This window comes from Stegostoma tigrinum, chromosome 3, assembly GCF_030684315.1.
Source record: "Stegostoma tigrinum isolate sSteTig4 chromosome 3, sSteTig4.hap1, whole genome shotgun sequence".
Taxonomy (NCBI): domain Eukaryota; kingdom Metazoa; phylum Chordata; class Chondrichthyes; order Orectolobiformes; family Stegostomatidae; genus Stegostoma; species Stegostoma tigrinum.
This window is the reverse complement of record NC_081356.1, coordinates 42,781,922-42,808,023: the sequence shown is the minus strand read 5'-3', so window position 1 is coordinate 42,808,023 and position 26,102 is coordinate 42,781,922. Positions and strand designations below refer to the sequence as shown.

Below are 26,102 nucleotides of genomic sequence, written 5' to 3'. Positions count from 1 at the left end.
TCCCTAATGGACTTTTGTGGGCCTGGACTGGTGGCCTGGCTTGGATCTTCCTGCCCGAAAATTTATTCAGGTGGGGATGAGAAGATGTTGTTGCTCTGGCATGTGACCATCCCATCAGATTAAATTTCATTTCCACCACCTCCATCCTATGAATATAATCAACGAGGTCATGCCTGTCGCTTAATTAACCTGAGCAGCATTTTACCTCAGATATGTATCAACTTTCAGTTTTCCCTTTTTTCTCACTGTCGCCGCCCTGCATCTTCTGTGGTTCTGTATGCATTCATTCACTAGATCCTAGATTGTGAAGTCATCAGAGGTGGGAGCCAAATTATCTATTCAACACATAGTGCTCATTCAAGTTGTTCATGGGGTGAGGGCGGGGCCTGTTATGGCACAGTGTTACTGTCCCTACCTCAAAGCAGGAGAGTTCACCTCAAGCTAAAGGTGATGATTTTCAGAGACAATGACATTACTTCTCACTCCACACAAGTACACAAGCCTGTCTAAAAGCGCTGCAGCTACTCTCTGTCATTCTGACCTGCCTGCCATGCCATATTCTGCATGAACATTCTTGTTGTCTATCTGATGCTCCAGTGACAACTGGAGAGTAACAGCATGGTATCAGCTCACAAGGAAGGCGATGGGGACAGATCTGGCTGCACGCAGCAGTGGAAAATGACTTGATTGCAAATTGGCAGCCAGTTTCTATTTCCTCTTCGTTTTTCTTTCTCTGACCCATGTGAAATGGAATTTAGGACTGATGTGTAACAGGCAGTTGATTTGATGCTGCCTGTTTCTAAACACCATGAAAAATCAAATTTACCCCCCATTGTATCAACAGACATTTGACTGCAGTTATTACCTGAAAAAATGTTTCTTATAGTGGATGAACGACGTAACTGAAAACCAGGCAGGGTTTGAAAATGAAGCTGCAGGGGGTGGGAGAGTAGAACTGGGAAAATGTGATGCCGATATAACAGAACCAAAATATAGCAATGCTTCATGTTTTCACATCATTAGATACTAATGGACAAAGCTTGCACATGTTATTAAACATTTCCCTAACTGACTGTGTGCATGTGTGTACGTATTTGATCCGATGAGAACGGTTCAGGAGTTGGATGCTCCACACCCGAGAGCCTGACCAACCTCTTATCCACAAGCCCAGCTCAGGATTGGCAAGAGTAGGATACAACTCCTGTACAAACCCAGCAACAGGTCTGTGAAATAGATGCTTCTGTTGTCATGGTCATTGCTCATCAGGGCTCAGTTGGCGCAGGTTCAATTCCTGTGCTGGCTGTGGTTACCATGAAAGACTGTTCTCAGCTTCACCTCTCACTTGAGGGGTGGTAACCCTCAGATCAAGCGCACCACCAGTCATCTCTGTCTAATGAAATGGTCCTCTGGGGCTATGGACACTTTCCCTTTACTTGTCATCCGCCATATGTATTGGCACTTGGCCTCCTTTCTCCCTATCTGACTGAGGTGGGTGGAAGACACCAGTGAAATACTATTTTTACAGGAGTCTGCACCATTGCAAAGTTGGCCTCGGATGTATTGTAAGGAGCAGTCTTTTACATTTAGTGTTGTAGAGTTTACCCAGCATTTTAGCTGGTCCCCAGGTCACTTGTGACCATTGCCATTCAGCTAAATTCATGTTCTGTCTATTTTCTAACTGTGAGAAGCTGCAACCCTGACTGGGTGTTTTAAGCTAATGGGTCAGACAGGTTTCTGGACTTTGTAAAGTATCTGATTCTCAGCTTGGCCAAAGCATCAAGCTGCAGTCTGTGATGAAATTGGCCTGCACTGTGGGTTAATGTTGGTGCCTTGGAAGGGTCACTTTGATGATTGAGCTTAGTGTAATGCCTCTGCGTTGCCTTGCTAGCACCACAGAGGATGTTTATCTGTACTTGGTCTCTTCAGCAACCAGTGGGCTCTACAAGGAATCATATCTTGAATACTCCAACAATGACATGGTGGGTTCGTTTTACAGCTGATTTTCTTTTGCTGAATTACTTACTGAGTTTCAGGTCCCCTGTTAATTGCATCTCTTCAAACAAAATGACCATATGACATAGGAGCGGAATAGCCTAATATGACATTAGACTATTCAGCCCATCAAGTCTGCTATGCCATTCATTGGCTCAGCTGATAAAATTCAACTCCATTTTCCTGCCTTTGCTTCATTAACCTTGATTCCCTTCACAACTAAAAATTTATCTCAGTCTTGATAATACTTATTGACACAGTGTTCTGTGGTAAAGACTTCCATAGATTCACTCCCCTCTGAGAGAAGAAATTCCCCCTAATCCCTGTCTTAAATATACTATCTTTGTTCTGAGATATGTTCTCTGGCCCAAGATTCTCCCGCAAGGGGGAATAACCTGTCCACGTCAACTCTGTCAAGCCCCTTCAGAACCTTATGTGTTTTAATACAGTTGTCTCTCATCGTGACAGCATGTAGTGAATAGAAAGCAGAGTTAACATTTTGGATCCAGTTACCCTTCTTCAGTTCTTCGTTTCTTTTTTGTCTCTCATTCTTCTACATTCTCTGGACTGTCTCTAATGCCAGTACATCTTCCCTTGGACAAGAGTGCAAGGTCCATGTGAAGAATTCACTTAAAAACACTGGAACAATACTGTGAAAATTTATGGATGCTTTTAAAAATGTATACATAGCAGGATGCATTGGAGATGAGGGCGTGCAACTTTATGGTTTGGAAGCAGATTACTGTCAGGGTGGAGACTTATGTGCACTTGGGAATCACATAGGAGCGGTGTCAGAGGAGGTTGAGATATTCATGGAATTCAGCTATGAAGCAAATGCCAACTGATAGCAAGAGGATCTTCTCTGATGGAAGCAGGTTTTCATGGCTACAAAGGACATGACCATATTGAGTATAATTATTACTAAACTTTTCAAAGTAGGCGCCCATAAACAGCATGCTATTTGTGGGTAGAAGGATGGTTCCACTATTGATAGTTCCGCTTGACTAGGTCTAAGGGCCCATTTGGTTTATAGCTGTGGAAGAACATCCAGATGCAAACTCATGCGCTCTCTCAACTCTGGTATATTCAGCAAATGGTGGAGAACTTTTTTTTCATAGCGTAGCTGTTCAACACTGATTTTCCTGCAATAATTTCTTCTGGATCAGCTGTTTGTGTTGTTTCAGTGGAAGAGCGATGTCTGGGAGCAGAGTTTCCCAGATGCTGGAAATCTGCAACTAAAACAGATAATGCTGAAGAAGAATTGCAGGTCTAGCAGCATCTATAGAAAGCAAACAGAGTTAAGTTTCAAGTCCAGTGACCCTTCACATTGTAGCAAATTCCGCATTGTAACCACTCCTTGAATAAAAATGTTCCTTTTGCATTCCCCATTAAATTTATTTGTGATTGCCTTGTATTTCTGATGCTTTGTTTTAGGTGACCCCGTGAGCGAAAACCTCTTCTCTACCTTTGTTCTGACAAACCTTTTTATAATTTCAGTGCCTCTATAAGATTCTCTCCTTTGTGGGAGATTGGAAGCCCTCATATTTAGATATACAGTTAACTCATGACTAATACCAAAGAGACAACACCAAACAGGAAAGTCATTGAAGTATGATTCACAGTGCAAATTTCTCGAGCAAAGTGTATAATCTTGAAAATTGTATAGTTATTATTTTTGAATTTAAAACTTAAGGGTTGATGACAAATATGAACTATCTGAGTCTATTTGTTCTAACCCATAAATTAGTCATTTAAAATCTGACTATGGTATTATTTCTAAATAAATTAAATGCTCTGTGTAATTTCTCACAGCTTTCCATTCAGATTAACATCGTTATTTGTTACTTGGTGAGTTAAAAGGCTATTAGCAACATTACCACATGCGCATTGTTGACCTGTGATCCTTTTAAAAGTTGGGAATCTTCAAACTTCATTAGAGCAAACAGAAGCATGACATTTGCCTAGACATGTTGGACCTCTTGAAAACGTCTTGTCGATTTTCAAGATCCTTGATTAAGGATCCCCTGCAGCAAGCTGATTCCTGAAAGTAGAGGCTTGCCCTTTGAGGAGTGATAAAACAGACTAGGCTTATCTTTTCTGAAGCTTAGCAGTATTAAACCTGTTGAGCATGTAACAGGATAGGTGTTTGGAGAATGCTTTGCTTGGCTGGGGAGTCTTGAATGAGAAGTCACCAGTCTTAGAATAACAAATTGAAACAAGATTGAAGTGAGAATAGATGTATTCACTCGAAGGATTGTTAAGTCCTGGAGATTCTCTACCCAAAAGATCCTCGACGGAAATTAGTTTGCTTAGGAATGCAGAGAGTTATAGGGATAGATTTGAATATGTGGTAGAGGTAACAAATCAGCTGTGATCTTAATGAACAGCTAAGCAAACTCAACAAGCTAAATGATCCACTGTTACTACTTCAGATGTGAATGGCAGCTGAATTTAGGATACAGTTGGCCAGTTAAATATATAAGAATAACTGGTCTTCAGCTCCTGGAGAAGTCACAAACAGTAAGTGTTTTTTAACTCATAACACGGGATGTGAGCTTCTCTGGCTAGGCCAGCATTTGATGCCAATTCCTAATTTCCCAAGAAGCAGTTAAGAATCAATACACTGTTATGGTTCTGGCCAGACCACGTAAGAACAGCAGTTTCCTTCTCTGAAGAACATTAGTGAACCTGATGAGTTTTCCCAATAATTGACTGCAATTTCATGGTCATCATTAGACTCTTAATATTAAATTGTCATTAAATTTAAATTCCACCATTTGCTGTTACAGGATTATTACCTAAATTACCAGAACATTACCTGGGACTCTGGATTAATAGTCTAATTTATCGCCTCCGTGTAAAACTAACAATTTTGTCATGAATGTTCAAATTACATTCTGAATTGTTGGACCATTTCTCTCAATTTGATCTTTGTAATCTCTTGAACTTAATGAGAGCTTCCTGACATAGGAATGGCTACTGATTTTTTTTTTCATCAGTTCTTATCTACGAAATTATATTTATCATAAAATCATTTTGCCAGAGTTTGGATAGTTACATTAGTTGTGTTATCACTGGTCCGTATTTTCATCAGAGCCAGAATCCTGAGTCATTTTGCAATGATAATGAGAATTTGGGATGGTGATTCTAAAGGAATGCAGGCTTTTGTACGTGATTTGTAATTCTTTCTTCAATTGACAGCTACTTGAAATATGTGCATCTTCCTTGTGCATAAATCCAATGGAAATATTAAGGAAAGACTTCTAAAATGGATCTTATGTATTGTTACAGTTCCTGGGAAACCAAGACTCCTTGTTAGTCATACACAGATGAATACTGCTCTTATTCAATGGCATCCTCCTATAGAAACCTTCGGACCAATTCTAGGTTATCGTTTAAAATTTGGGCGCAAAGACTCTGAATTGTTGACAACGTTGGAATTTTCAGAAAAGGATGACCATTATACAGCTACTGACATCCATAAAGGCACCTCTTACGTCTTCAAACTCTCTTCAAAAAATAAAGTTGGCTTTGGGGAGGAGATTGTCAAAGAAATCACAATTCCAGAAGAAAGACCGAGTGGATTTCCCCAAAACCCACGTGCTGAAAGCTCCACAGCTTCAATGATTCATTTGAGTTGGCAGCCTCCGGTCTTGGCAGAAAGGAATGGGTTAATTACCAAGTATAACATTTTATACAGAGATATTAACAGCCCAAACAATCGGATTGAGCTGTCTGTTGCATCGCCCGAGACAAGTTTGAAGCTCACCAACCTAAAACCGGACACCACTTATGATATCAAAGTGAGAGCTTATACAAGTAAAGGTCCTGGTCCTTATAGTCCTAGTGTTCAATTCCGGACACTGCCACTGGATCCAGGTAGGATTTGTCTGTTTGTGTGCTTCTAGAAGCAGGTGGTTGACGATATTAGGGAGTTGGGTCACGAGATTATACATTAGAGATCACTCCTTTCTACCAACTTGAAAGGTATGGTTCTTGAGTCTTAATATACTGCGGGGTCTTCTATGCTCAAGTACATGCACACCGTTGAGACTGTGTAAACCTGCATGACTTATCAAGGTAAGCTTTAATCACTAAGGTTTATAGAGATTTAGGGTGACATCAGGTTGTGCAAAATGCAGGTAGAAGAGGTGATTTATTCTTTCACTGAACTAGTAAGAGCACTGAAACGAGTCCAAGCAGAACGTTGGTATAATCCCATCTAAATTGTCACTCTCCTTAATTTTTCAGCAGTGTTTGCAAAAAATTTTCATGTTAAAGCTGTAATGAAGACATCAGTTTTATTAACGTGGGAGATTCCAGAGAACTACAACACTGCCATTCCTTTTAAAGTGAGTAATTTTGCCAAAACTACAAGTTTCATATGATATTGTTTATTCGTGCAGACATGCAGCGGAGTTTCTTATATATTAAAGACTACTTTTAATTTATATCTAGAAAAATCTGTATCATGGATCGTATTATAGATGCTTTTCTGCCCCATATATTAATGCTTACTAATTTAGCAAAGACATTAATTTGTTTATTTTAAGTTGAATCTCATGCCAGACAATTTGTTGAAGACAGAGCAGTTTCAGAGCATGGTTAAGGAAGTGGTATCTCAGCTTTATTGGTAGGGGCATCGAATGCAAGGGTGATAAAGTTATAGTGAACTCTGTAAAACACTGGTTTGGCCTCAAATGGAAAATTGTGCCCACTTCTGGGCATCAAGCTTTAGTAAAGATGAGACGGTATTGGAGAGAGTGCAGAAAAGATTCATGAGTGGTTTCAGAGACGAGAAACTTCAGTTAGACAGATAGATCGGAAAGTTCAAATTGTTTTCAACACACTAGAAGATTAAGAAAAGATTTGATGTGGGATTTCAAAATCATGAGTCACGACAGCATAGATAGGGATAAACCTACTATCGTATGGACAAATGCAAAAGCACAGATTTAAGCTAATGGGAGAGAGAAACAATGGAACCAGATATTCATGTAGTGAGTAATTAAGATCTCGAAAGCACTGTCTGAGAGTGTAGATTAAATCAATGCATACAAGAAGGAACTAGATGATTATCTGAAAAGGAAAATGTTCTGGACTACAGCATGAGGACAGGAGAGCTCTGGTATAGGTATTGACAGGTTGAAGAGTTTCCTATGCTATAACCATTCTGTGAACTTCTGCCTTTCAGTCTTATGTTTGTATGTTGGACCAAGTGTGAGCTCCTGAGAGGGGTTAAGTAGTTGACTCAACATTATGACTATTGACAGCTCTAGTGAAAATAATGCACTTTTTTGGAGACTTTCACTGAGACCTGCTACCTGAACCAGGTATGAATGAGCTTACAAACAAATGAAAAAAGTCCTCACGTGTTGAAAGGCGTAGACTGGATAGGAGGTTATCCGTGTTGGGGATAGAAAGGAGTTGTTTGTTGAGATGATCAGCATCTGAGCCAAGACTAGCCTGAACAAGCTTCAAATAAGACTGCATATTTGTTTGTGGGGGGTGAGTAATGATTTTTTGCTGATCAGGTCCGGCATTTAAGTGCACATTCCCTTTAAATATTATTGCACTCAAATGACACATGACCAGTGTAAGGGGCCTGACTTGTCCGACACCAGCACGGAAACAATTGAATTCTTGCATGACTATGTAGTTTGAAGAGAAATCATCATAGATCATCATCATAGATCATCATCACAGAACCCCTGCAGCGTGGAAACAGGCCCTTCAGACCAACAAGTCTACACCAACCCTCACAGCGTCCCACCTAGACCCTTCCCCCTGTAATCCATCTAATCTACACTCTGAGCAATTTAGCATGGCCAACCTTTGGACTGTGGGAAGAAACTGCAGCACCCGGAGGAAACCCATGCAGACGCAGGGAGAATGTGCAAACTCCACGCAGATAGCTGCTCAAGGCTGGAGTCAAACCCGGGTCCCGAGCTCTCTGAGGCGGCAGTGCAAACCACTGAGCCACCGTGCCGCCACCATAAATTGAGAGTGTCATGATGGTGTAATGGGGAATGTGCAGAAAGTACAGAAATGAAACAGAAAAAGAATCAGGAAAATAAGGTTACATTCAATGTTCTCCACGAGTCCCACCTTCCAAGTTGGAGAAATGGACAATTGTACTCCTGTGAGGGGCCTGTTTGTTGGGTGCTTAACTCATCAGTTCTGGACATTCCCCTGGATTTAAATTCCCAAAGGCACATGTCTCACCTGACATGAAATAGCAGTCACTCACAGTCTGGCAGTTGTGTACTCATTGCATTGTCACCAGAGGTTTGTGCTTGATGCCGATTGTGCTCCAAGCACTTGGTCAGATATTATCACTGCACCTGGGTGAGCGAGCAGCGGCTGGGGTTCACAGCAAGTGAGTTGGCCTCGACATGAGAAGAAAGGGTATTGAGAGTGGATTTCAGCATCATCCCAGCTCTTTCCTGAAGGCAGGTCCAAAAGTGGGCGTGAGGGGCTGGAAGGTCTAACAGCTTCAAAAATAAGTCCAACTTGTGTGACTTGGCTGAAAAGCAGAAGCTGGAAGTCTGAAACAAAACAAAGGACTGGAGAAGCTCAGCAGATCTGGCAGAGTTTTGAGTTCAGTTACCCTTCATCAGCTTTTCAGTTACAGTGTCATAGCCATACAACACAGAAATAGCCCCTTCAGCCCAACTAGTCCATGCCAACCGGGTTTCCTAAACTGAACTAGTCCCATATCCCTCTAAACATTTCTTAGCCGTGTACAGTGTCTAAATGTTTTTTAAATGTTGTCATTGTACCTACTTCTACCACTTCCAATAGCAACTTGTTCCATATATGCACCACCCTCTGTGTGAAAAAAATTCCCCCTCAGGTCCTTTTCAAGTCTTTCCCCTCTCCTAAATCTTTGTCCTCTAGCTTTGGACTCCCTTACCCTGGGGAAAAGACCTTGGCTATTCTACCTGTGCCCCTCATGATTTTATAAACCCATATGAGGTCACCTCTCGGCCTCCTACATGTGAACGAAAAAGTCCCAGCCTATCCAGCTGCTCTTTATAATTCAAACTCTCTGGACTTGGTAACATCTTTGTAAATCTTTTTTATGCCCTTTCCAATTTAATAACATTGTTTGCATAGCAAAACAACCAGAATTGAAGGCAGTAATCCAAATGTGGCCTTACTGATGCCTTGTACAGCTGTAACATGATGTCTTTGCTCCTGTACCCAATGAAGGCATGTGTGCCAAATGCCTTCCTCACTTTGTCTACCTCTGATGCCACTTTCAAGGTTCTATGTATTTGCATTCCTCGGTCTCTCTGCTGGACAACACTCCTCAGGACCCGTAGGTTAACCGTGCAAGTCCTACCCTGACTTGTCTTCATAAAATGCAACACCTCGCATTGATTTAAATTAAACTCCATCTGTCATTCCTGAGCCCACTGGCCCAGTTGATCAAGATGCCTTTGTGCTCTGAGATAACTTTCTTCACTGTCTGTTCTACCACCAATTTTGTTGTCATCTACAAACTTAGTAACCGTGCCTACTATATCCTGACAAAGGGTCACTGAACTCAAAATATCAACTCTGATTTTTCTTTACAGATGCTGCAAGATCTATTGAGTTTCTTCAGCACTTTCTGTTTTAGTTGTAGCAGACACTAACAATCTATGTTAATGCAGTGGAACAACAAAGATTCACTCACACAGGCATTATCCAACACAGGCAAAAGAACGCTACATCTGTAAAGTAATGGATCAATTCTTGGAAATGTGCAAGTGTCAAGACACAGTTTCCAAGCAACAAAAAGCCAAATTGCTTATTCATTCAAAAAGATTAATGCTGTAAACCCTACTACTTTAGATAACATATCCACAACTAAAAAAAAACCTTCATTAGAAAAGTATCAGTCATTCCTAGGGGATATTAATAATCGAAATGATTTTAGTTTCACATAACTTGTTTGTGTCAGTTGACATCCTATTACCTTTAAATTTGATACAAGGGCAGGTGCCCCTGCTGATCAGATTTGTGGCTAAGGAAACAGAAGTTTTGACCCACGCAATGATAGCTTTCAAGAGCACAGATAATACTGCCACACAAGGAATGTAAGAGAATTGAAAATGACCTAATGTGCAATTAACACTTTTCATTTTTGAATCTGCATGCACATCTAGACCTGAGCATTCTTAAAGTAGTCAGAGGGGTGTGATTCCTTTGGTGAGAACTACTGGTCCGGGAAAAATCCATTGCCAAACAACTGGTCAAGGAGTAGCAGGGTTTTATTCGGTTTGATTTTGGACATGAGAGAACCCAAACAGACAGGCGACTCTGTTGACAAAAATTGTTGTTTCACTCTGTCAATGGGAAGGAAGTCACAGGTTTTACCAGACTGGTGGAAATGTTTCTGGTTCCCATGATCACCGAATAACACAATAATCTATTGTATCTCAAAGTGCAACAGCCAGTGCCAGTGACAAAGGTTGCTGTGAATGAGCAACAATCCTCCAGTGGCACAACTGAGAACTTGATCGGTGTCCAGTCCACCAGAAATCAACCACAGAGTGAGAATGAAGGCATTCAGCCAAAGCAGAGAACTTGTGTACTTCACCATAGATGTATCAGCAGACAGGTCAGAAATCGCACAACAACAGCTTATGGTCCAACAAGTTTATTTGAAAGCACGTGCTTTCGGAGAATGTGCAAACTCCGCACAGACAGTCACACGAGGCTGGAATCAAACCTGGGTCCCTGGTGCTGAGGTTGCAGTGCTAACCACTGAGCCACCGTGCCGCCCCATGATGGATATTTAAGAGATTAAAGATCCTCCACATGAGGTTTTGGGATAATAACCAGAGTCAGCAGGGTAAAGTTAGTTTGCAAGTGCAGTTTGGGAGAGTAAAGGTCTTCCAGATAATACAAGAGGCCAACTACCAAGTTTAGCAGAAATTACATATTCTCCGAAGCACATTAAAGATATAAATGATCCTCCAATGGAGAAGTGATTCACAGAGCATTCAATGTCAACAGTCCTCAAGCCAAACACCAGTCAGTCTTTCAAGTCCAAAAAGAACACAATATGGAGCCATTGTAAAACCTCCAGACTACCCCCATTTATGAAGCCACAAGCTGCTTATGGTTAGTAGCCCAGCAGCTAGTATGATCTTCCCACTCTAAACTCAATTCAGAGTAGTCAGAATAATGATCAGGATCTCTATCCCTTATCTTACCATACCATTTACATCCCTCCCGACCTCCCAGTCTGCCTCCAGGAGGAATATTAAATTCCACATGCTGTAACAATTTTTGTGTTTCCTACAAATTACAATTTCTGCAATCAAATAAAAAAACCTGAATATCTCAATATGCTATTTTAATCAAGACGGCCTATACAATACAGTAACTTCATCAAGGTAGCAAACAGAACACCCTCAGGCAAGTTTTCCATTGCCATTATTATGCAGTATATTTTTGACTGAATGAACTCTGTTGACTGTTTTATCTACCACAGTAATCTGTATGGTAGAAGCAGACTTTGTCATCTCCAAACAGTACTTGCAGTGTAATAAATTCTGGTCACATTCTAGATTTCAAATTTCAGCAACAGTTATCTTGAGAATGTAAAATTCAGCTCCTTCAAATCAAATATTGCCTAAGAATCCACAGGGGAGACAAGGGTCTTCTCTTGTTGCTTCAGATTTACAATATCCTTGTACAAACAAAACTGCTGTGATAAATAATATTTCAGGTTAGAAGTTGCTTAATAGTTTAGCTAAGTTTATGCTTTCATGAGAGAAGAAATTCCTGCTGTTGATACTTCTCACCGAAAATGTAGTTATGAGTATATATTGGGCAATCCTTTTTTGTACTTGTGTCAACACTCTTATTTAAGCTATTAGCTACAGAAGCTGAATCTCCATAAGCTGCCACTGTAGCTGTACTCATTAGCCTGTCTTTGTTATATTCCAGTCAAGTGTAAGTGAAAAGAAATGCGCTTGTTCTGTTGTAAAATTGTTCTTCACCTGGGGTTAAATGTGTGTCTTTTGGACATTTTCCTTCTCCCTGTTCTTTATGTGAGCCTAAGGAGCCTTAGTTTGTCCAATGCAATTTAACTGCTCATTTCTACTCATTGTGAAAAACTGTTTTCATTACTTCTGGCACAGCACCAAGCCTGTATTCCCTTGTGCCTTATAACAATGCTTTTTGAATGATTCAGTACTTGACATTCACTCTGTAAAATAACAGTCTGTTCAGCACACACAACTGAGTTTCAAGGTGTTACCGCAGTTGGATTTGACTTATACATCCAACAGTTTATGATAATGTCTTTATTTTCTTCACTCTGCCTCCTTCAGACGAAGCAGCAACCAGTTGATTTCTGTCCTGATTTTAAATGTTCTCTCCGTTTCATTTTCCAATTGACAGCCAATACAGTTATAGAGTCGTGGAGCTGTACAGCATGAAAACAGAGCCTTATGCCCAACTCATCCATGCCAACCAGATATCCTATATTAATCTAGTCCCATTTGCCAGCATTTAGCCCATGTCCCTCTAAACTCTTCCTTTATATATACCCATCCAGATGCCTTTTAAATGTTGTAGTTGTATCAGCCTCCACCTCTTCCTCTGGCAGCTCATTGCATACATGCACCACACTCTGTGTGAAAAAAATGTCCCTTAGGTCCCTTTTAACTCTTTCCTCTCTTGTCTTAAACCTATGCTCTCTCATTTTTGACTCCCCCCATCCAGGGGAAAAGACCTTGTCTATTCACCCTATCCATGCCCCTCATGATTCTGCAAATCTCAAAAAGGATTATCCCTCTGCCTCCAACACTCCAGGGAAAATAGCTCCAGTCTATTCAGCCTCTCCCAATAGCTCAAACCCACCAACCCAGCCAATATCCTTCTAATTTTTTTCTGAATCCTTTCAAGTTTCACAACATCCTTCCCGTAGCAGAATTGCATGCAGTATTCCAAAAGTTGTCTCAGCAGTGTCTTATACTGATGCCGCAAACCTTCCCAACTCCTGTACTCAATGTATTAGCCAATAAAGGCAAGCATACCAAATGCCTTCTTCACTACTCTGTCTACCTGTCACTCCAGGTTCTAGGAAGTATGAACCTGAACTCCAAGGTTTCTTTGTTCAGCTGCACTCCCCAGGATCTTACCATTAAGTGTATAAGTTCTGCCCTGATTTACCTTACCGAAGTGCAGCACCTTACATCTATTTACATTAAACTCCATCTGCCACTCCATGGCCCATTGGCCCATCTAATCAAATCCCATTGTTCTCTGAGGTAATCATCTTTGCTGTCCAATAAACCTCCAATTTTGGTGTCATCTGCAAACTTACTAACCATATCTTCTATGTTCATATCCAAATTATTTATATGTGATGAAAAGCAGTCAACCCAACGCCAATCCTTATGGCACACCGCTGGTCACAAGCCTCCAGTCTGAAAAGCAACCCTCCACCATCAGCCTGTGCCTTTTACCTTCGAGCCAGTTCTGTGGCCAAATGGCTACTTTACCCTGATCTCATTGCTATTGGTTGCCCAGTGGAATACTTCACTTATTTTGCTCAGACGGGTCAAAATTCCCTGATGCTTTGTTTGATTGCGCAATTTTATGAGCTAAGTCCCAAATTATCCTTGATTTCTTTTGAATCCATTTTACTGCCACTATCATTTTATCTAAGTGGTGATCAGAATCTGTTACAAAACAGTATTACTGCATTGATATTTTATGCGCTGTTAGAAACACTTCTGTTGGATCCATGGCCTTTCTATTGTTAAAGCTTCATGCATTCCAAGTTCTTAGAGGACATCACCAAAGCCATTTTCTTGTGTCATTTCATCCTTTTATTTATGTCTGCTAATGGTCTCCTAATCGCCTACGGGTTCCTCTGTGGATGCACAAAGTCTTCAGGCAGCCAGTATGTAATGAATTCATTGACCTTCTGTCCCTCCTTTCTATTTAGGCTTCATGTTCATATATGGGCACTGAATTTGAGCTGACTGTGTGCACCAATGCATTCATGCCATCACTATTTTATGTGTGGGTCTGGCTGTGCATGTTACGTAGTCTAGCAGAATAGATTGCAGCTCACGACTATCAAATCTTAATACTGTGTACAATCAATCGAAGAGGATGACCACTCAGCTCCTTCTCATGAATTATAAATTGCTGTTCCCTTTGAGAATTGTTGTGATTCTGTCCTGGTGAGTGCAAGATGCAAATCTTCAACAGCATGACTTATCGCTCAGCAATTCCTATTTTGGGCTATTCAGCTTTCCAGTTATAAGCTTCTCTGGATCCTTTTTCACTCTATTGTGCATTAATTCTGTTCACCATAAGACGTTGTATTTGCCATTACTTAAATTTTATTTAGCTTCCATTAAAAAGGCTATAATCTACATGTCACAGAGGACCATCAGGCTGCTGTCTCATTAGAGAGAGAGAGGATTGATGGTGAGTTAAAGCTGAGGGTCACAAAACCTGGGCGAGTGGTGAGACTGAGAATACAGGACCTTGATGGTTACCTCAGTCACTACAGAAATTGAACCCATGTTGTGGTGTAACTTTTGATCACAAGCCAGCCATTCAGCCAAGTGAACAATGGTATAAGTTGCAGAAACTCAAAGATTGATCACTTGGGTAATTGTTTCTAGTTAGAATGGGAGGCGATGACCTAGTGGTATTATTGCTGGACTGTTAATCCAGAGAGCCATGTCATGTCCTGGGGACCCGGGTTCAAATCCCATCATGGAAGATGGTGGAATTTGAATTCAATAAATATCTGGAGTAACAATCTGATGATGACCATGACTCCATTGTCGATTGTTGGAAAAACCCGTCTAGTTCACTAATGTCCTTCAGGGAAGGAAACTCCCATCCTTACCTGGTCTGGCCTGCATGTGACTCCAGACCCATGACAATGTGGTTGACTCTTAACTGCCCTCTGGGTAATTAGGGATGGGCAGCAAATGCTGCCTGATCAGTGACGTCCTCATCCTGTGAATGAATGAATAAAGAAAGAGTAAAGCTCTTAACTGCAGGTAGCTGTCTCAGTTAACATTACCAGCCCCTAATTATGCATTCACAAATTCTCTCTGAGACATGATGGACCCATGAACTATTAAGAATCTTCATTACCAAGAAAATTCCTGCCTTATCAATTGCTTCCTTAAAGTAAATGCACAGAATATTTATTCCAACCTCTTGTTTTACTTTATCTTGTCACATATTTCCAGGGCTAATTTTTTATTTGCTCACAGGACATGGGCATTACTGGCTGGCTGGCATTTTATTGTCCATCTCTATTTACCTTTGGGAAGATGGGGTTCATATGCCTTCTTGAATTGCTGCAGTCTACAAGCTGTGGGTTGACCCCAATGCCAAGAGGGAGGGAATTCCAGGAATTTGACTTAGTGACAGTGAGGGAACAGCGATATATTTCCAAGGCAAGATGTTGAGTGGCTTGGCGGGAAAGTTGCATGTAGTGGTGTTCCCCTGCTTTAGTATCAGAGTTCCAAATGATGCTGAACATGATTACAATCATCGGCGAACTTCCCCATTTTTGACCTGACGATAGAGTGAAGGCCATTGGTGCAGCAGCTAAAGATGGTTGAGATTAGGACACTACCCAGGGAACTCCTGATGACTGACCTCCAACAGCCATGGCTGACTTTCTTCTGCCAGGTACGAATCCACCCACCAGACAGTTTGCCCCGATACCCATTGATTCTAATTTTGCTGGGATTTGTTGATGCCACACTTGGTTGAATGCGCCCATAATGTTAAAAGCTATCACTGTCACCTTACTAGTTCAAAATATTACAAGAATTAAATTCCCTTCCTCAAACTTGTATCAGCATGTTGCTGCCCCTCACTTCAGGCTTCAGATTGTTTTCTGTAGTATGAAGCACGAATGTTACCTTTCCTGTATAGCTATCAAAGGTGACCAGCCAATAATGTCCAAAATTGAACTTTAAGTAGTGGAAAACTTCATCTCTTTGTCATTCCTTGTTATCACCAGTCTCCAACGAGTTGTGAAAAGTACCTATAGCGCTTGCACCTTCTGCATACATGTTTGTTTATAATTACCTCTGAACCATTTGAACTGGCTATGCTTGTTGTTTTGTGAAGATTCAAGCCTCTTGTTCAGGCGCACACCATTTCTGATCAATGTTTGCTCCATCATCTTTGGTACATCCTCAACTAACTACTTACAGGATTGAAAATCCAACTAAGCATTTTGCTATATTTTACCATTTGTGTTAGTGTTCAATTCCTACATCAGGTATGCAAAATAAATAAAAAACAGAGTAAATGCTTCTGGAATGTTTGTTGCGAATGGTTTCAGTTTTCTGCAATAGAATGTTCAGATATTTTTGGAAAACTATTAATCCTACTACAATGTTGATATTAAAGCACATTTTGAGAAACCAACACAACTATTACAGAAAAGTTGCTGTAGAAGCTGGAAATATGAAATTAAAGAGAAAATGTTAAGTCAATCAAACAGCTTCTGTTCGGATGGCAACGATTAACATTGAGGGTAGATAACTCTGAACAGAACTCTTGGCCTGTCAACTACAATTTTGGCGTTTCAATGTTAATTGTAGGGTTATAATGGTGATAGAACAACTAATCAAGTTTTTTTTTTCTTTTTTGACTGAATAGATCATCTACAATAATGACCATATTGAAGTGGATGGAAGAGCTACACAGAAGCTAATCACCAACTTAGACCCTGACACATCGTATTCATTTGTTTTGACCAATCGAGGAAACAGTGCCGGGGGCCTACAGCAAGTGGTCTCAGCGCACACCGCTCCTGACCTACTCCGCACCAAGCCAGTCCTGATTGAGAAAACCAATTCTGATGGAATGCTGACTGTTGAGCTGTCAGCAGTGCCAACGCCACCAGCCCCAGTGAAGTAAGCAATGCTCACCTAATAACCAGTTGTCTGGATTTCTATTCATGTTTCTTAAGATTGTATCCTTACAACTTAAGTCCTGTTTAATAATTTGCAAGCAATTTATCTTATTTCTCCTTGGAAAAATTGTATGCCCAGGTGTAACCTAGATTTTCCCCACCAGCAACAATTTGGAGCTGTCTCAGTGCTGGAACTAACTGGATTTTCTGCACTACTGACAGTGAGTGGCTGCTAGATTTTCAGTTTCCATCTCATTGTCTAACAAAAAGATGCAAAGGAGTTGGTTGGATGAAGCTATAACAACTCGGGGTGGATGGTAACATGTAACTGATCAGTCTGCAGGATGTTTAGTAATATTTCATTGAAGTACTTCCTCTTGCAGCAATCTTGTTGTACCGCTTCACAGGGCATTGTACCCACAAGATGGAATTTCTTAAGTTATGCCCTGACAAGGATCACCAGTGCCTTCTATGTCCAGACTGTTCTGCGGGATACAAATATTCAGTCATCATTCTTTCTCACATGTTGCACTACACGTTGGTTTTGGTTATAAGAATACAGATCAGTTTCTGCAAGGTGATTGTTTTGAGGCCTTTCGAAATTATGCTCCTTCGATTCATAGAAACATATAAACAAGGAGCAGGAATTGGTCAGAGATAGTAGGAGCCCCAGATGCTGGAGAATCTGAGATAACAAGCTGTAGAGCTGATAGAACACAGCAGGCCAAGCAGCATCATAGGAGTAGGAAAGCTAACGTTTCAGGCTAGACTTCTGAAGGAGGGTCTATGCCCGAAATGTCAGCTTTCCTGCTCCTCTGAAGCTGCTTGGCCTGCTGTGTTCATCCAGCTCTACACCTTGTTATAGCAGGAATTGGTCATTTGGCTGTTCCAGCCTGTTGCACTACTCACTATGAGCATGGATGATCATTCAATTCAGTAGCCTGTTCTCACTTTCTGTTCATTTCCTTTGATACATTTAGCCGTGTGTACTAAATTGCACTCCTTGAGAACATTCACTGTTTTCTCCTCAATCACTTTCTGTGGGAGAGCATCCCACAGGCTCACCACACTCTACTTAAGAAATTTCTCCTCATCCCAGTCCTAAATGGTCTACTCCATACTCGTAGACTCCTGGGTATGAAGTCCCCAGTCACTGGGGATATCTTCCTTTAATTTATCCTGTCTAGTCCAGTTAGAATTTTATACGTTTCTTTGACATCTCCTTCATTCTTCAAAACTCCAGTGAGTATAATCCTAACCAATCCGGTCGCTCTTCAAACATCAGTCCTGTCTTTCCAGGAATCAGTCTGATAATCTTTGTTGCACTCCCTCTCTAACCAGGATACCTTTCCTTAGGTAAGAAGACGAAGATGCACATGGTACTTAAGGCATGATCTCACCGTGACCCTGTATAATTATAGTAAGACATCCTGCTCTTGTACTTGAATCCAATCCTTATGAAGGCCAAAATACCATTTGCCTTTTTCAGCTGGTGAAAGTTTATTGCAGCCAGAAAATGTGGATTGATGTGTACAGGGAAGGCAGCCTTCATTGCCCCAGTGCTTTTGTCAGCAGTGGTGTGGTCTGGAAGGCTTCCCCTCTATCAGTGCAATTTATTTTATTTATATTACCATTGGCAAACAGAAAGCAGTAGTCCCACCTACAGCTGAGTAATGCTCCATGAGCATGCAATAGCCTGAGCTGGCATGTTGCCGTGAATCCTGGGCATCACCCCTTCATAAAAGATGTCAAGGCTTGAGTCAGGGTCTGAAGAATTTGAGCAGAATATAACCCAAAGTGTTCGAGTTCAGTTTTGATGACATGTTAGATAAGTTGGTTTTCTTGGAAAAGACAAAGTGATATAAATTAGAGTTTGCAAGAAAGGCCTTGATCGAGTAAGTAAAATAATTATTTTCTTTTAGTGATTGAATCAATAACCAAAGATCATTACTTTCCAATGGCTTTGAATCAGTCCTGAGACGAGATGAAAATTAGGCCCAACAATGGAAAAGACAAAGTGATATAAGTTAGAGTTTGCAAGAAAGACCTTGATCGAGTAAGTAACAGTACCATGTGTATCTTTGTCTTCTTACCTAAGGAAAGGTATCCTGATTAGAGAGGGAGTGCAACAAAGATTATCAGACTGATTCCTGGAAAGACAGGACTGATGTTTGAAGAGCGACCGGATTGGTTAGGATTATATTCACTGGAGTTTTGAAGAATGAAGGAGATGTCAAAGAAACTAAGCCCCAGTGCTTTTGTCAGCAGTGGTGTGGTCTGGAAGGTTTCCCCTCTATCAGTGCAATTTATTTTATTTATATTACCATTGGCAAACAGAAAGCAGTAGTCCCACCTACAGCTGAGTAATGCTCCATGAGCATGCAATAGCCTGAGCTGGCATGTTGCCGTGAATCCTGGGCATCACCCCTTCATAAAAGATGTCAAGGCTTAAGTCAGGGTCTGAAGAATTTGAGCAGAATATAACCCAAAGTGTTCGAGTTCAGTTTTGATGACATGTTCGATAAGTTGGTTTTCTTGGAAAAGACAAAGTGATATAAGTTAGAGTTTGCAAGAAAGGCCTTGATCGAGTAAGTAAAATAATTATTTTCTTTTAGTGATTGAATCAATAACCAAAGATCATTACTTTCCAATGGCTTTGAATCAGTCCTGAGACGAGATGAAAATTAGGCCCAACAAGTGTTGTCAAGTTCTGGAACATGCTTCCTGGAAGGCTGATTTGAGTTGATTCTATTGATAAATCTCAAAAGTAAGTTGGACACTTGCTTGGGCATAAGGAGCATAAGGCAACATGAGGGAACCATGAACTACTGTCTTTTGAAGAGTCAGCACAGACGCAATTAACCTCTTGTGTTTGAATATTCTAGTCTGCTTGATCTCAACTGTTAGCATATAACTTTGCAGTGGAAATTGCTTTTAGAACTTTGTTTGAATGTCAGAACCCTTTCCACTTGTTGCGTTTCAGCTGTAGGCTTTTTACATTGTTGTAGCCAAGTGCTTGCCATGTTCTTTTTGAAACAGGAATGACAGACTGTCAGTTATTAGTTTTGTTGAAAGTTAGTTTTATATATTACTCACCTATCTTCCTCCTGGATCCCTGTCATTATTTTGCTGTCTCCATTGTTGTTCTACCTCTCCCTTCCCATTTGTTCCATCCCATTTTCACCAAAATTAAGGACTTGGGACCCACTAGCTATAACTGCTGAAAGGTGAATTGCTTCCTTTCTCTGACATCAACCCTTGGTTTATAAGGCTCCCTGATGTTCATCGGCATTGACCCCGCCCTCCCATGGCCTGAAATTGCCACTAAACATCCTGTTCTTGGACTGCAGTACCATCCACTCTGCTGCACTTTGTGGATACTTGAATGTCCTTTCTTTCCCTTCTCACATTTTGGGTAATTTGTATCTTGATTATGATTAATGCTGACAATAATTACTCATCCAAGACCTGAGTCGTCTTTTGAGTGCTCTCTTCTAACGTTTTAAGAAAAGTTGTGCCAGTAGATTTGATTTCCTGTTACATTTTCACAGTGATTGAATACATTTTGAAATAAATTTTATGGTTCCTCAATTTCCCACGTAACATTTTTCAATGACTATCAGTCAAAGGTACTGTTTCATTCCTTTACTTAAGTAATGCCCTCTGGGGCAAAGGCATTATATTGGCTTAGCTCTTTTTGAATTATCTCACACAAATATATTGGATTACACATGATGTCACATCACAGCTTTACACACTATTTCAAAACTACTGAATGAATTTACACAAAGGGCACTCCATGAACTAGCTGCCACTTTGACTTGGTTTACAATTGTGGGAGACAATCTTTATAGTAATTATCCATGGTTTTTATTTCCTGGATAATTACTTTGCCAGTAAGTTCACTTACTGCAGATTTTTGTCAGTAATGCCATAGGAAATTCATTAGTAATTTCATAAGAGCCTTAAGTATTGAGAGCACTTTGCTTAAATCTCTCCTTCCCATTAAACTTGTTGATAAAAGTCTAGTTGTTACCAACAGTTAAACATCTGAATTTAGAGGCACTGATGTGAGAACCTGTCCTGAACCCTCAACATCACTTCACTTTTATTTTACATAATGCTGGTGCAATGGAACAAAAGTGGGTAAAAGACTGTTGTCTCCCACAAGCCCACCCTCCCCTGTCCTTACCGCCGCAGTGGTAATGGAGTCCAGCTGTCCCAAAAGAACACCTATAATTCCAATGAAATTTTAGGAATAAAACGTCACGATATTCAGGCTGTCTATTTTGGATGAGCAGCTACTTCAATAAAGTCCATTGGGGTGAAAATCCATAGTCTTTCCTTCTACCTCAAGTAACCTAGTTGTCTTTAATAGTAACAATTGTGAGAGGAAAACAGGAAGTCACTGAGAAGGATAATGATTATCAAATCTCTTAAGTTGCACCTTCCATGGGTGGTGTTTGTGTGTGCAAGAGTACATGCACTCAAAAATTGATGGGATGGCAGATTATGGTATGAGCAACATTAGTAGGACTTACTAACATTCTCATGTCATAAATCAATATTGACACAGCAATATCAACATTACATCCAGCACTTTAGGAAGGTCATTAACTAATGAAACCCAAAGATAGAGTAGAACGAGTGATCAAGACAAAAAAAAGTACTTTGAAAACAGAGGGAAAAAAGAGTGATTGTAAATTAAGCTTAAAAATAACAAAGATCTGAAGGAAGTTGTCTTTTGTTCCTTGAGAAGTTACGAGTGAATAGCAGGGTTAGTGTGCAAACATTCTTTATCTGTGAGATACTTTGATCAGGATCTGTGGGATAAACTTGCATCGGACATTAGACCAAAAATATCCGAACTGAATCACCTTCTGTAAGTTGCAAAATAAAACTAAGAGGAATACGGTTTGCAAGACTAGCACCAAAATATTGTGAAAATTAATTTAAATGGGTCTTTTTTTTAAACCTTCAGCAGCAGCTAATAGTGGAAATACTGTTTCATTGTTCACTTTTTGGCCACCAGCTTTGGGTGGCGTGTCAGCAGTATCTAGCATGCAATGAAAGAGGTGCCTCTGACTTGAATTACCAACCCTAAATGTCTGTGGCAATGCTCATTCACTTTAATAACATAAAGCCAACAATTTCATAACATGCAATTGATTCACCTCTGGAAGATGTAGGCATGATTTCAATATTTCCTGCTTTGTCAAAATTCAAAGTGCCGCAGCAACAACCAACCAGAATTAGAATTAAAATAGAATATAGAATTAGAACTTCCAGTGTCTCTTGTCTTTACGACAAAATAATATTCCAGCATGCTGTTCCAGAACTGCCTGGACCATTGATGGTTTTGGCAAAATATGTTGAATTGCTCATTTTCTGTGTTCTGAAATGAGAGTTTCACACTATTGCTAAAAAGAACGATGAATGATATTTTGTTTGTGAATCAAAAACAAGCAAGGGTTCTGTACCTGTGATAATGGGAACTGCAGATGCTGGAGAATCCAAGATAATAAAGAGTGAAGCTGGATGAACACAGCAGACCAAGCAGCATCTCAGGAGCACAAAAGCTGACGTTTCGGGCCTAGACCCTTCATGAGAGAGGGGGATGGGGTGAGGGTTCTGGAATAAATAGGGAGAGAGGGGGAGGCAGACCGAAGACGGAGAGAACAGAAGATAGGTGGAGAGGAGAGTATAGGTAAGGAGGTAGGGAGGGGATAGGTCAGTCCAGGGAAGACGGACAGGTCAAGGAGGCGGGATGAGGTTAGTAAGTAGGAAATGGAGGTGTGGCTTGGGGTGGGAGGAAGGGATGGGTGAGAAGAAGAACAGGTTAGGGAGGCAGAGGCAGGCTGGGCTGGTTTTGGGATGCAGTGGGTGGAGGGGAAGAGCTGGGCTGGTTGTGTGGTGCAGTGGGGGGAGGGGAAGAACTGGGCTGGTTTAGGGATGCGGTAGGGGAAGGGGAGATTTTGAAGCTGGTGGAGTCCACATTGATACCATTGGGCTGCAGGGTTCCCAAGCGGAATATGAGTTCCTGCAAACTTCATTGTGGCATTGCAGGAGGCCCATGATGGACATGTCATCTAAAGAATGGGAGGGGGAGTTGAAATGGTTCGTGACTGGGAGGTGCAGTTGTTTATTGCGAACGGGGTTCTGCAAAGCGGTCCCCAAGCCTCTGCTTAGTTTCCCCAATGCAGAGGAAGCCACACCGGGTACAATGGATACAGTATACCACATTGGTAGATGTGCAGGTGAACCTCTGCTTAATATGGAAAGTCATCTTGGAGCCTGGGATAGGGGTGAGGGAGGAGGTGTCGGGGAAAATGTAGCATTTCCTGCGGTTGCAGGGGAAGGTACCGGGTGTGGTGGGGTTGGAGGGCAGTGTGGAGCGAACAAGGGAGTCATGGAGAGAGTGGTCTCTCCAGAAAGCAGACAAGGGTGGGGATGGAAAAATGTCTTGGGTGGTGGGGTCGGATTGTAGATGGCGGAAGTGTCAGAGGATGATGCGTTGTATCCGGAGGTTGGTGGGGTGGTGTGTGAAAACGAGGGGGACCCTCTTAGGGCGGTTGTGGCGGGGGTGGGGTGTGAGGGATGTGTAGCGGGAAATGCAGGAGACGCGGTCAAGGCCGTTCTCGACCACTGTGGGGGGAAAGTTGCGGTCCTTGAAGAACTTGGACATCTGGGATGTGCGGGAGTGGAATGCCTCATCGTGGGAGCAGATGCGGCGGAGGCGGAGGAATTGGGAATATGGGATGGAATTTTTGCAGGAGGGTGGGTGGGAGGAGGTGTATTGTATATAGCTTTGGGAGTCAGTGGGCTTGAAATGGACATCAGTTACAAGCTGGTTGCCTGAGATGGAGACTGAGAGGTCCAGGAAGGTGAGGGATGTGCTGGAGATGGCCCAGGTGAACTGAAGGTTGGGGTGGAAGGTGGTGGTGAAGTGGATGAACTGTTCGAGTTCCTCTGGGGAGCAAGAGGCGGTGCCGATGCAGTCGTCAATGTAACGGAGGAAGAGGTGGGGTGTGGGGCCTGTGTAGGTGCGGAAGAGGGACTGTTCCACGTAACCTACAAAGAGGCAGGCATAGCTGGGGCCCATGCGGGTTCCCATGACCACCCCCTTTGTCTGTAGGAAGTGGGAGGAAACAAAAGAGAAATTGTTGAGGGTGAGGACGAGTTTGGCTAGGTGGATGAGGGTGTCGTTGGAGGGGGACTGGTCGGGCCTGCGGGACAGGAAGAAGTGGAGGGCCTTGAGGCCATCTGCATGAGGAATACAGGTGTATAGGGACTGGACGTCCATGGTGAAAATGAGGTGTTGGGGGCCAGGGAATTGGAAGTTCTGGAGGAGGTGGAGGGCCTGGGTCGTGTCGCGGACGTAGGTAGGGAGTTCCTGGACCAAAGGGGAGAAAATGGAGTCCAGATAGGTGGAGGTGAGTTCGGTGGGGCAGGAACAGGCTGAGACAATGGGTCGACCAGGGCAGGCCGGTTTGTGGATTTTGGGAAGGAGATAGAAACGGGCGGTGCGGGGTTGGGGAACAATGAGGTTGGAGGCTGTGGGTGGGAGGTCCCCTGAGGTGATGAGGTCATGAATGGTATTGGAGAAGATGGTTTGGTGCTCGGGGGTGGGGTCATGATCAAGGGGGCGGTCGGAGGATGTGTCGGAGAGTTGGCGTTTAGCCTCGGCGATGTAGAGGTCAGTGCGCCATATTACCACTGCGCCACCCTTGTCTGCGGGTTTGATGGTGAGATTGGGTTTGGAGCGGAGGGCTGCCCGTTCTGCAGGGGAGAGGTTGGAGTGGGTGAGGGGGTGGAGAATTTGAGGCGGTTAAGGTGGTTAAGGGTTCTGTACATTGCTGCCTCATGCTCTTTCACAAAACAGCAAGCATTACGATGTCAGAAAAATAGCTGCTTATAAAAAGCCCATTAAATGTCAGACATGTCAGAGCGGCTAGGTGGCTTATTCCTGCTCCTTGTTCATTTGTATTAAAAAAAGGAGAGGTTTGGGAAGGAAATTTCAGTGCCATCACAAAGGAAAGGAGGGATTAGAAGTCGTCAGAATCCAAAGGAGGGTGATGGAGTGCTGTGGTTGGTATTGTAAAACTAGAGGAATTTAAAATGTAGGAAGGAATGAGATAATGAATGGATTTTAAAAGATAAATGAGAATTTTAATTTTGAGGCTTTTAATTCACCTGGAGCTAATGTAAAACACTTGGCTATGTGGTGATAGGTAAATGGGATGTGGTGTGGAACAGGACACAGACTTATTACACTTCTGGTGAACTGATTTGATGAAAGTGAAACATGGCAGACGACCAGAAGAGTACTTTGTTCTTGACGTGACCAGGACATGCATTACAGTAATAGTAACCAAAAGACTAAATTCGGGCAGAAACGGATAGTCTCAGAGTTGGGATTTGGTGATATTGTTGGTCGTCAGTGTTGGGTGGGGTCATTGAAACTGGCCATGGGAGGTCATGCACAATGGGCTACTTTGTATTGGCAATTCAATTTACAGCAGCCCATTTTATTTTCATTGACCTCAGGAGAAGTGTGATGGAATTGGTGACTGATTAACCATCGTGTTTTTTTTCGAAAAGAAAATCTTATCCCCAGGGTTGAAAGTTCAGTTCCAGTCAACTTGGAATTCACTTCTCAAAAATTCTTGCTGAACCAGGGGTAATGCCCATGTATGTATGTGAGAAATACCTTTGTTTTAAAATAATGGCCGGCTTAAGAAAATTGTCTGTTTAATTAGATGACCTAAGCAGTTTTGACATAGTTATCAATAAAACTGTTTTTTTTTTGTTTTAACAGAGGGTACTATATAATTGTTGTGCCTTTGAAGAAATCCCGTGGGAAGTTTATCAAGCCTTGGGACAGTCCTGATGAAATGGATTTGGAGGAGGTAAGTGTGCAGCTCGTGCACTGTTAACTGGCTTATAACAGGAAAGGCCCAAAAAGAGAAACAATCAAATTAAATGTGCGCTTGCAAGCAACAACTTCTCTTTGCATTTCTTTGCATATTTTGCGACTTACTGAAATTACCTCGTTCCAGAAATTGGGCTGGCAGTACCTTGTAATTGGCAGTATAGTCGCCCACAATCAGTATCATGTGTCAACAAACAGATTTTTTTTCAACAAGTATGACAAATGCTCATATTAATATTGATAACTCAAAAAAGTATT

General features: G+C 41.7%; 1 protein-coding gene across 49 annotated transcripts in view; it reads left to right on the top strand.

The window, feature by feature from the left end:
- LOC125450923 (receptor-type tyrosine-protein phosphatase delta) overlaps positions 1-26,102 on the top strand; it is a 2,532,553-nt gene that overhangs the window by 2,378,666 nt on the left and 127,785 nt on the right. For 27 of the 49 annotated variants that reach the window (XM_059644541.1, XM_059644540.1, XM_048527341.2 and 24 more), the window contains 4 exons: positions 5,284-5,871; positions 6,244-6,344; positions 16,657-16,913; positions 25,731-25,821. In XM_059644541.1, coding sequence (XP_059500524.1) covers positions 5,284-5,871; positions 6,244-6,344; positions 16,657-16,913; positions 25,731-25,821 — 1,037 coding nt within the window. The remainder of the gene's footprint in view (positions 1-5,283; positions 5,872-6,243; positions 6,345-16,656; positions 16,914-25,730; positions 25,822-26,102) is intronic. The other 22 variants (XM_048527343.2, XM_048527336.2, XM_059644549.1 and 19 more) reach the window with 3 other exon arrangements.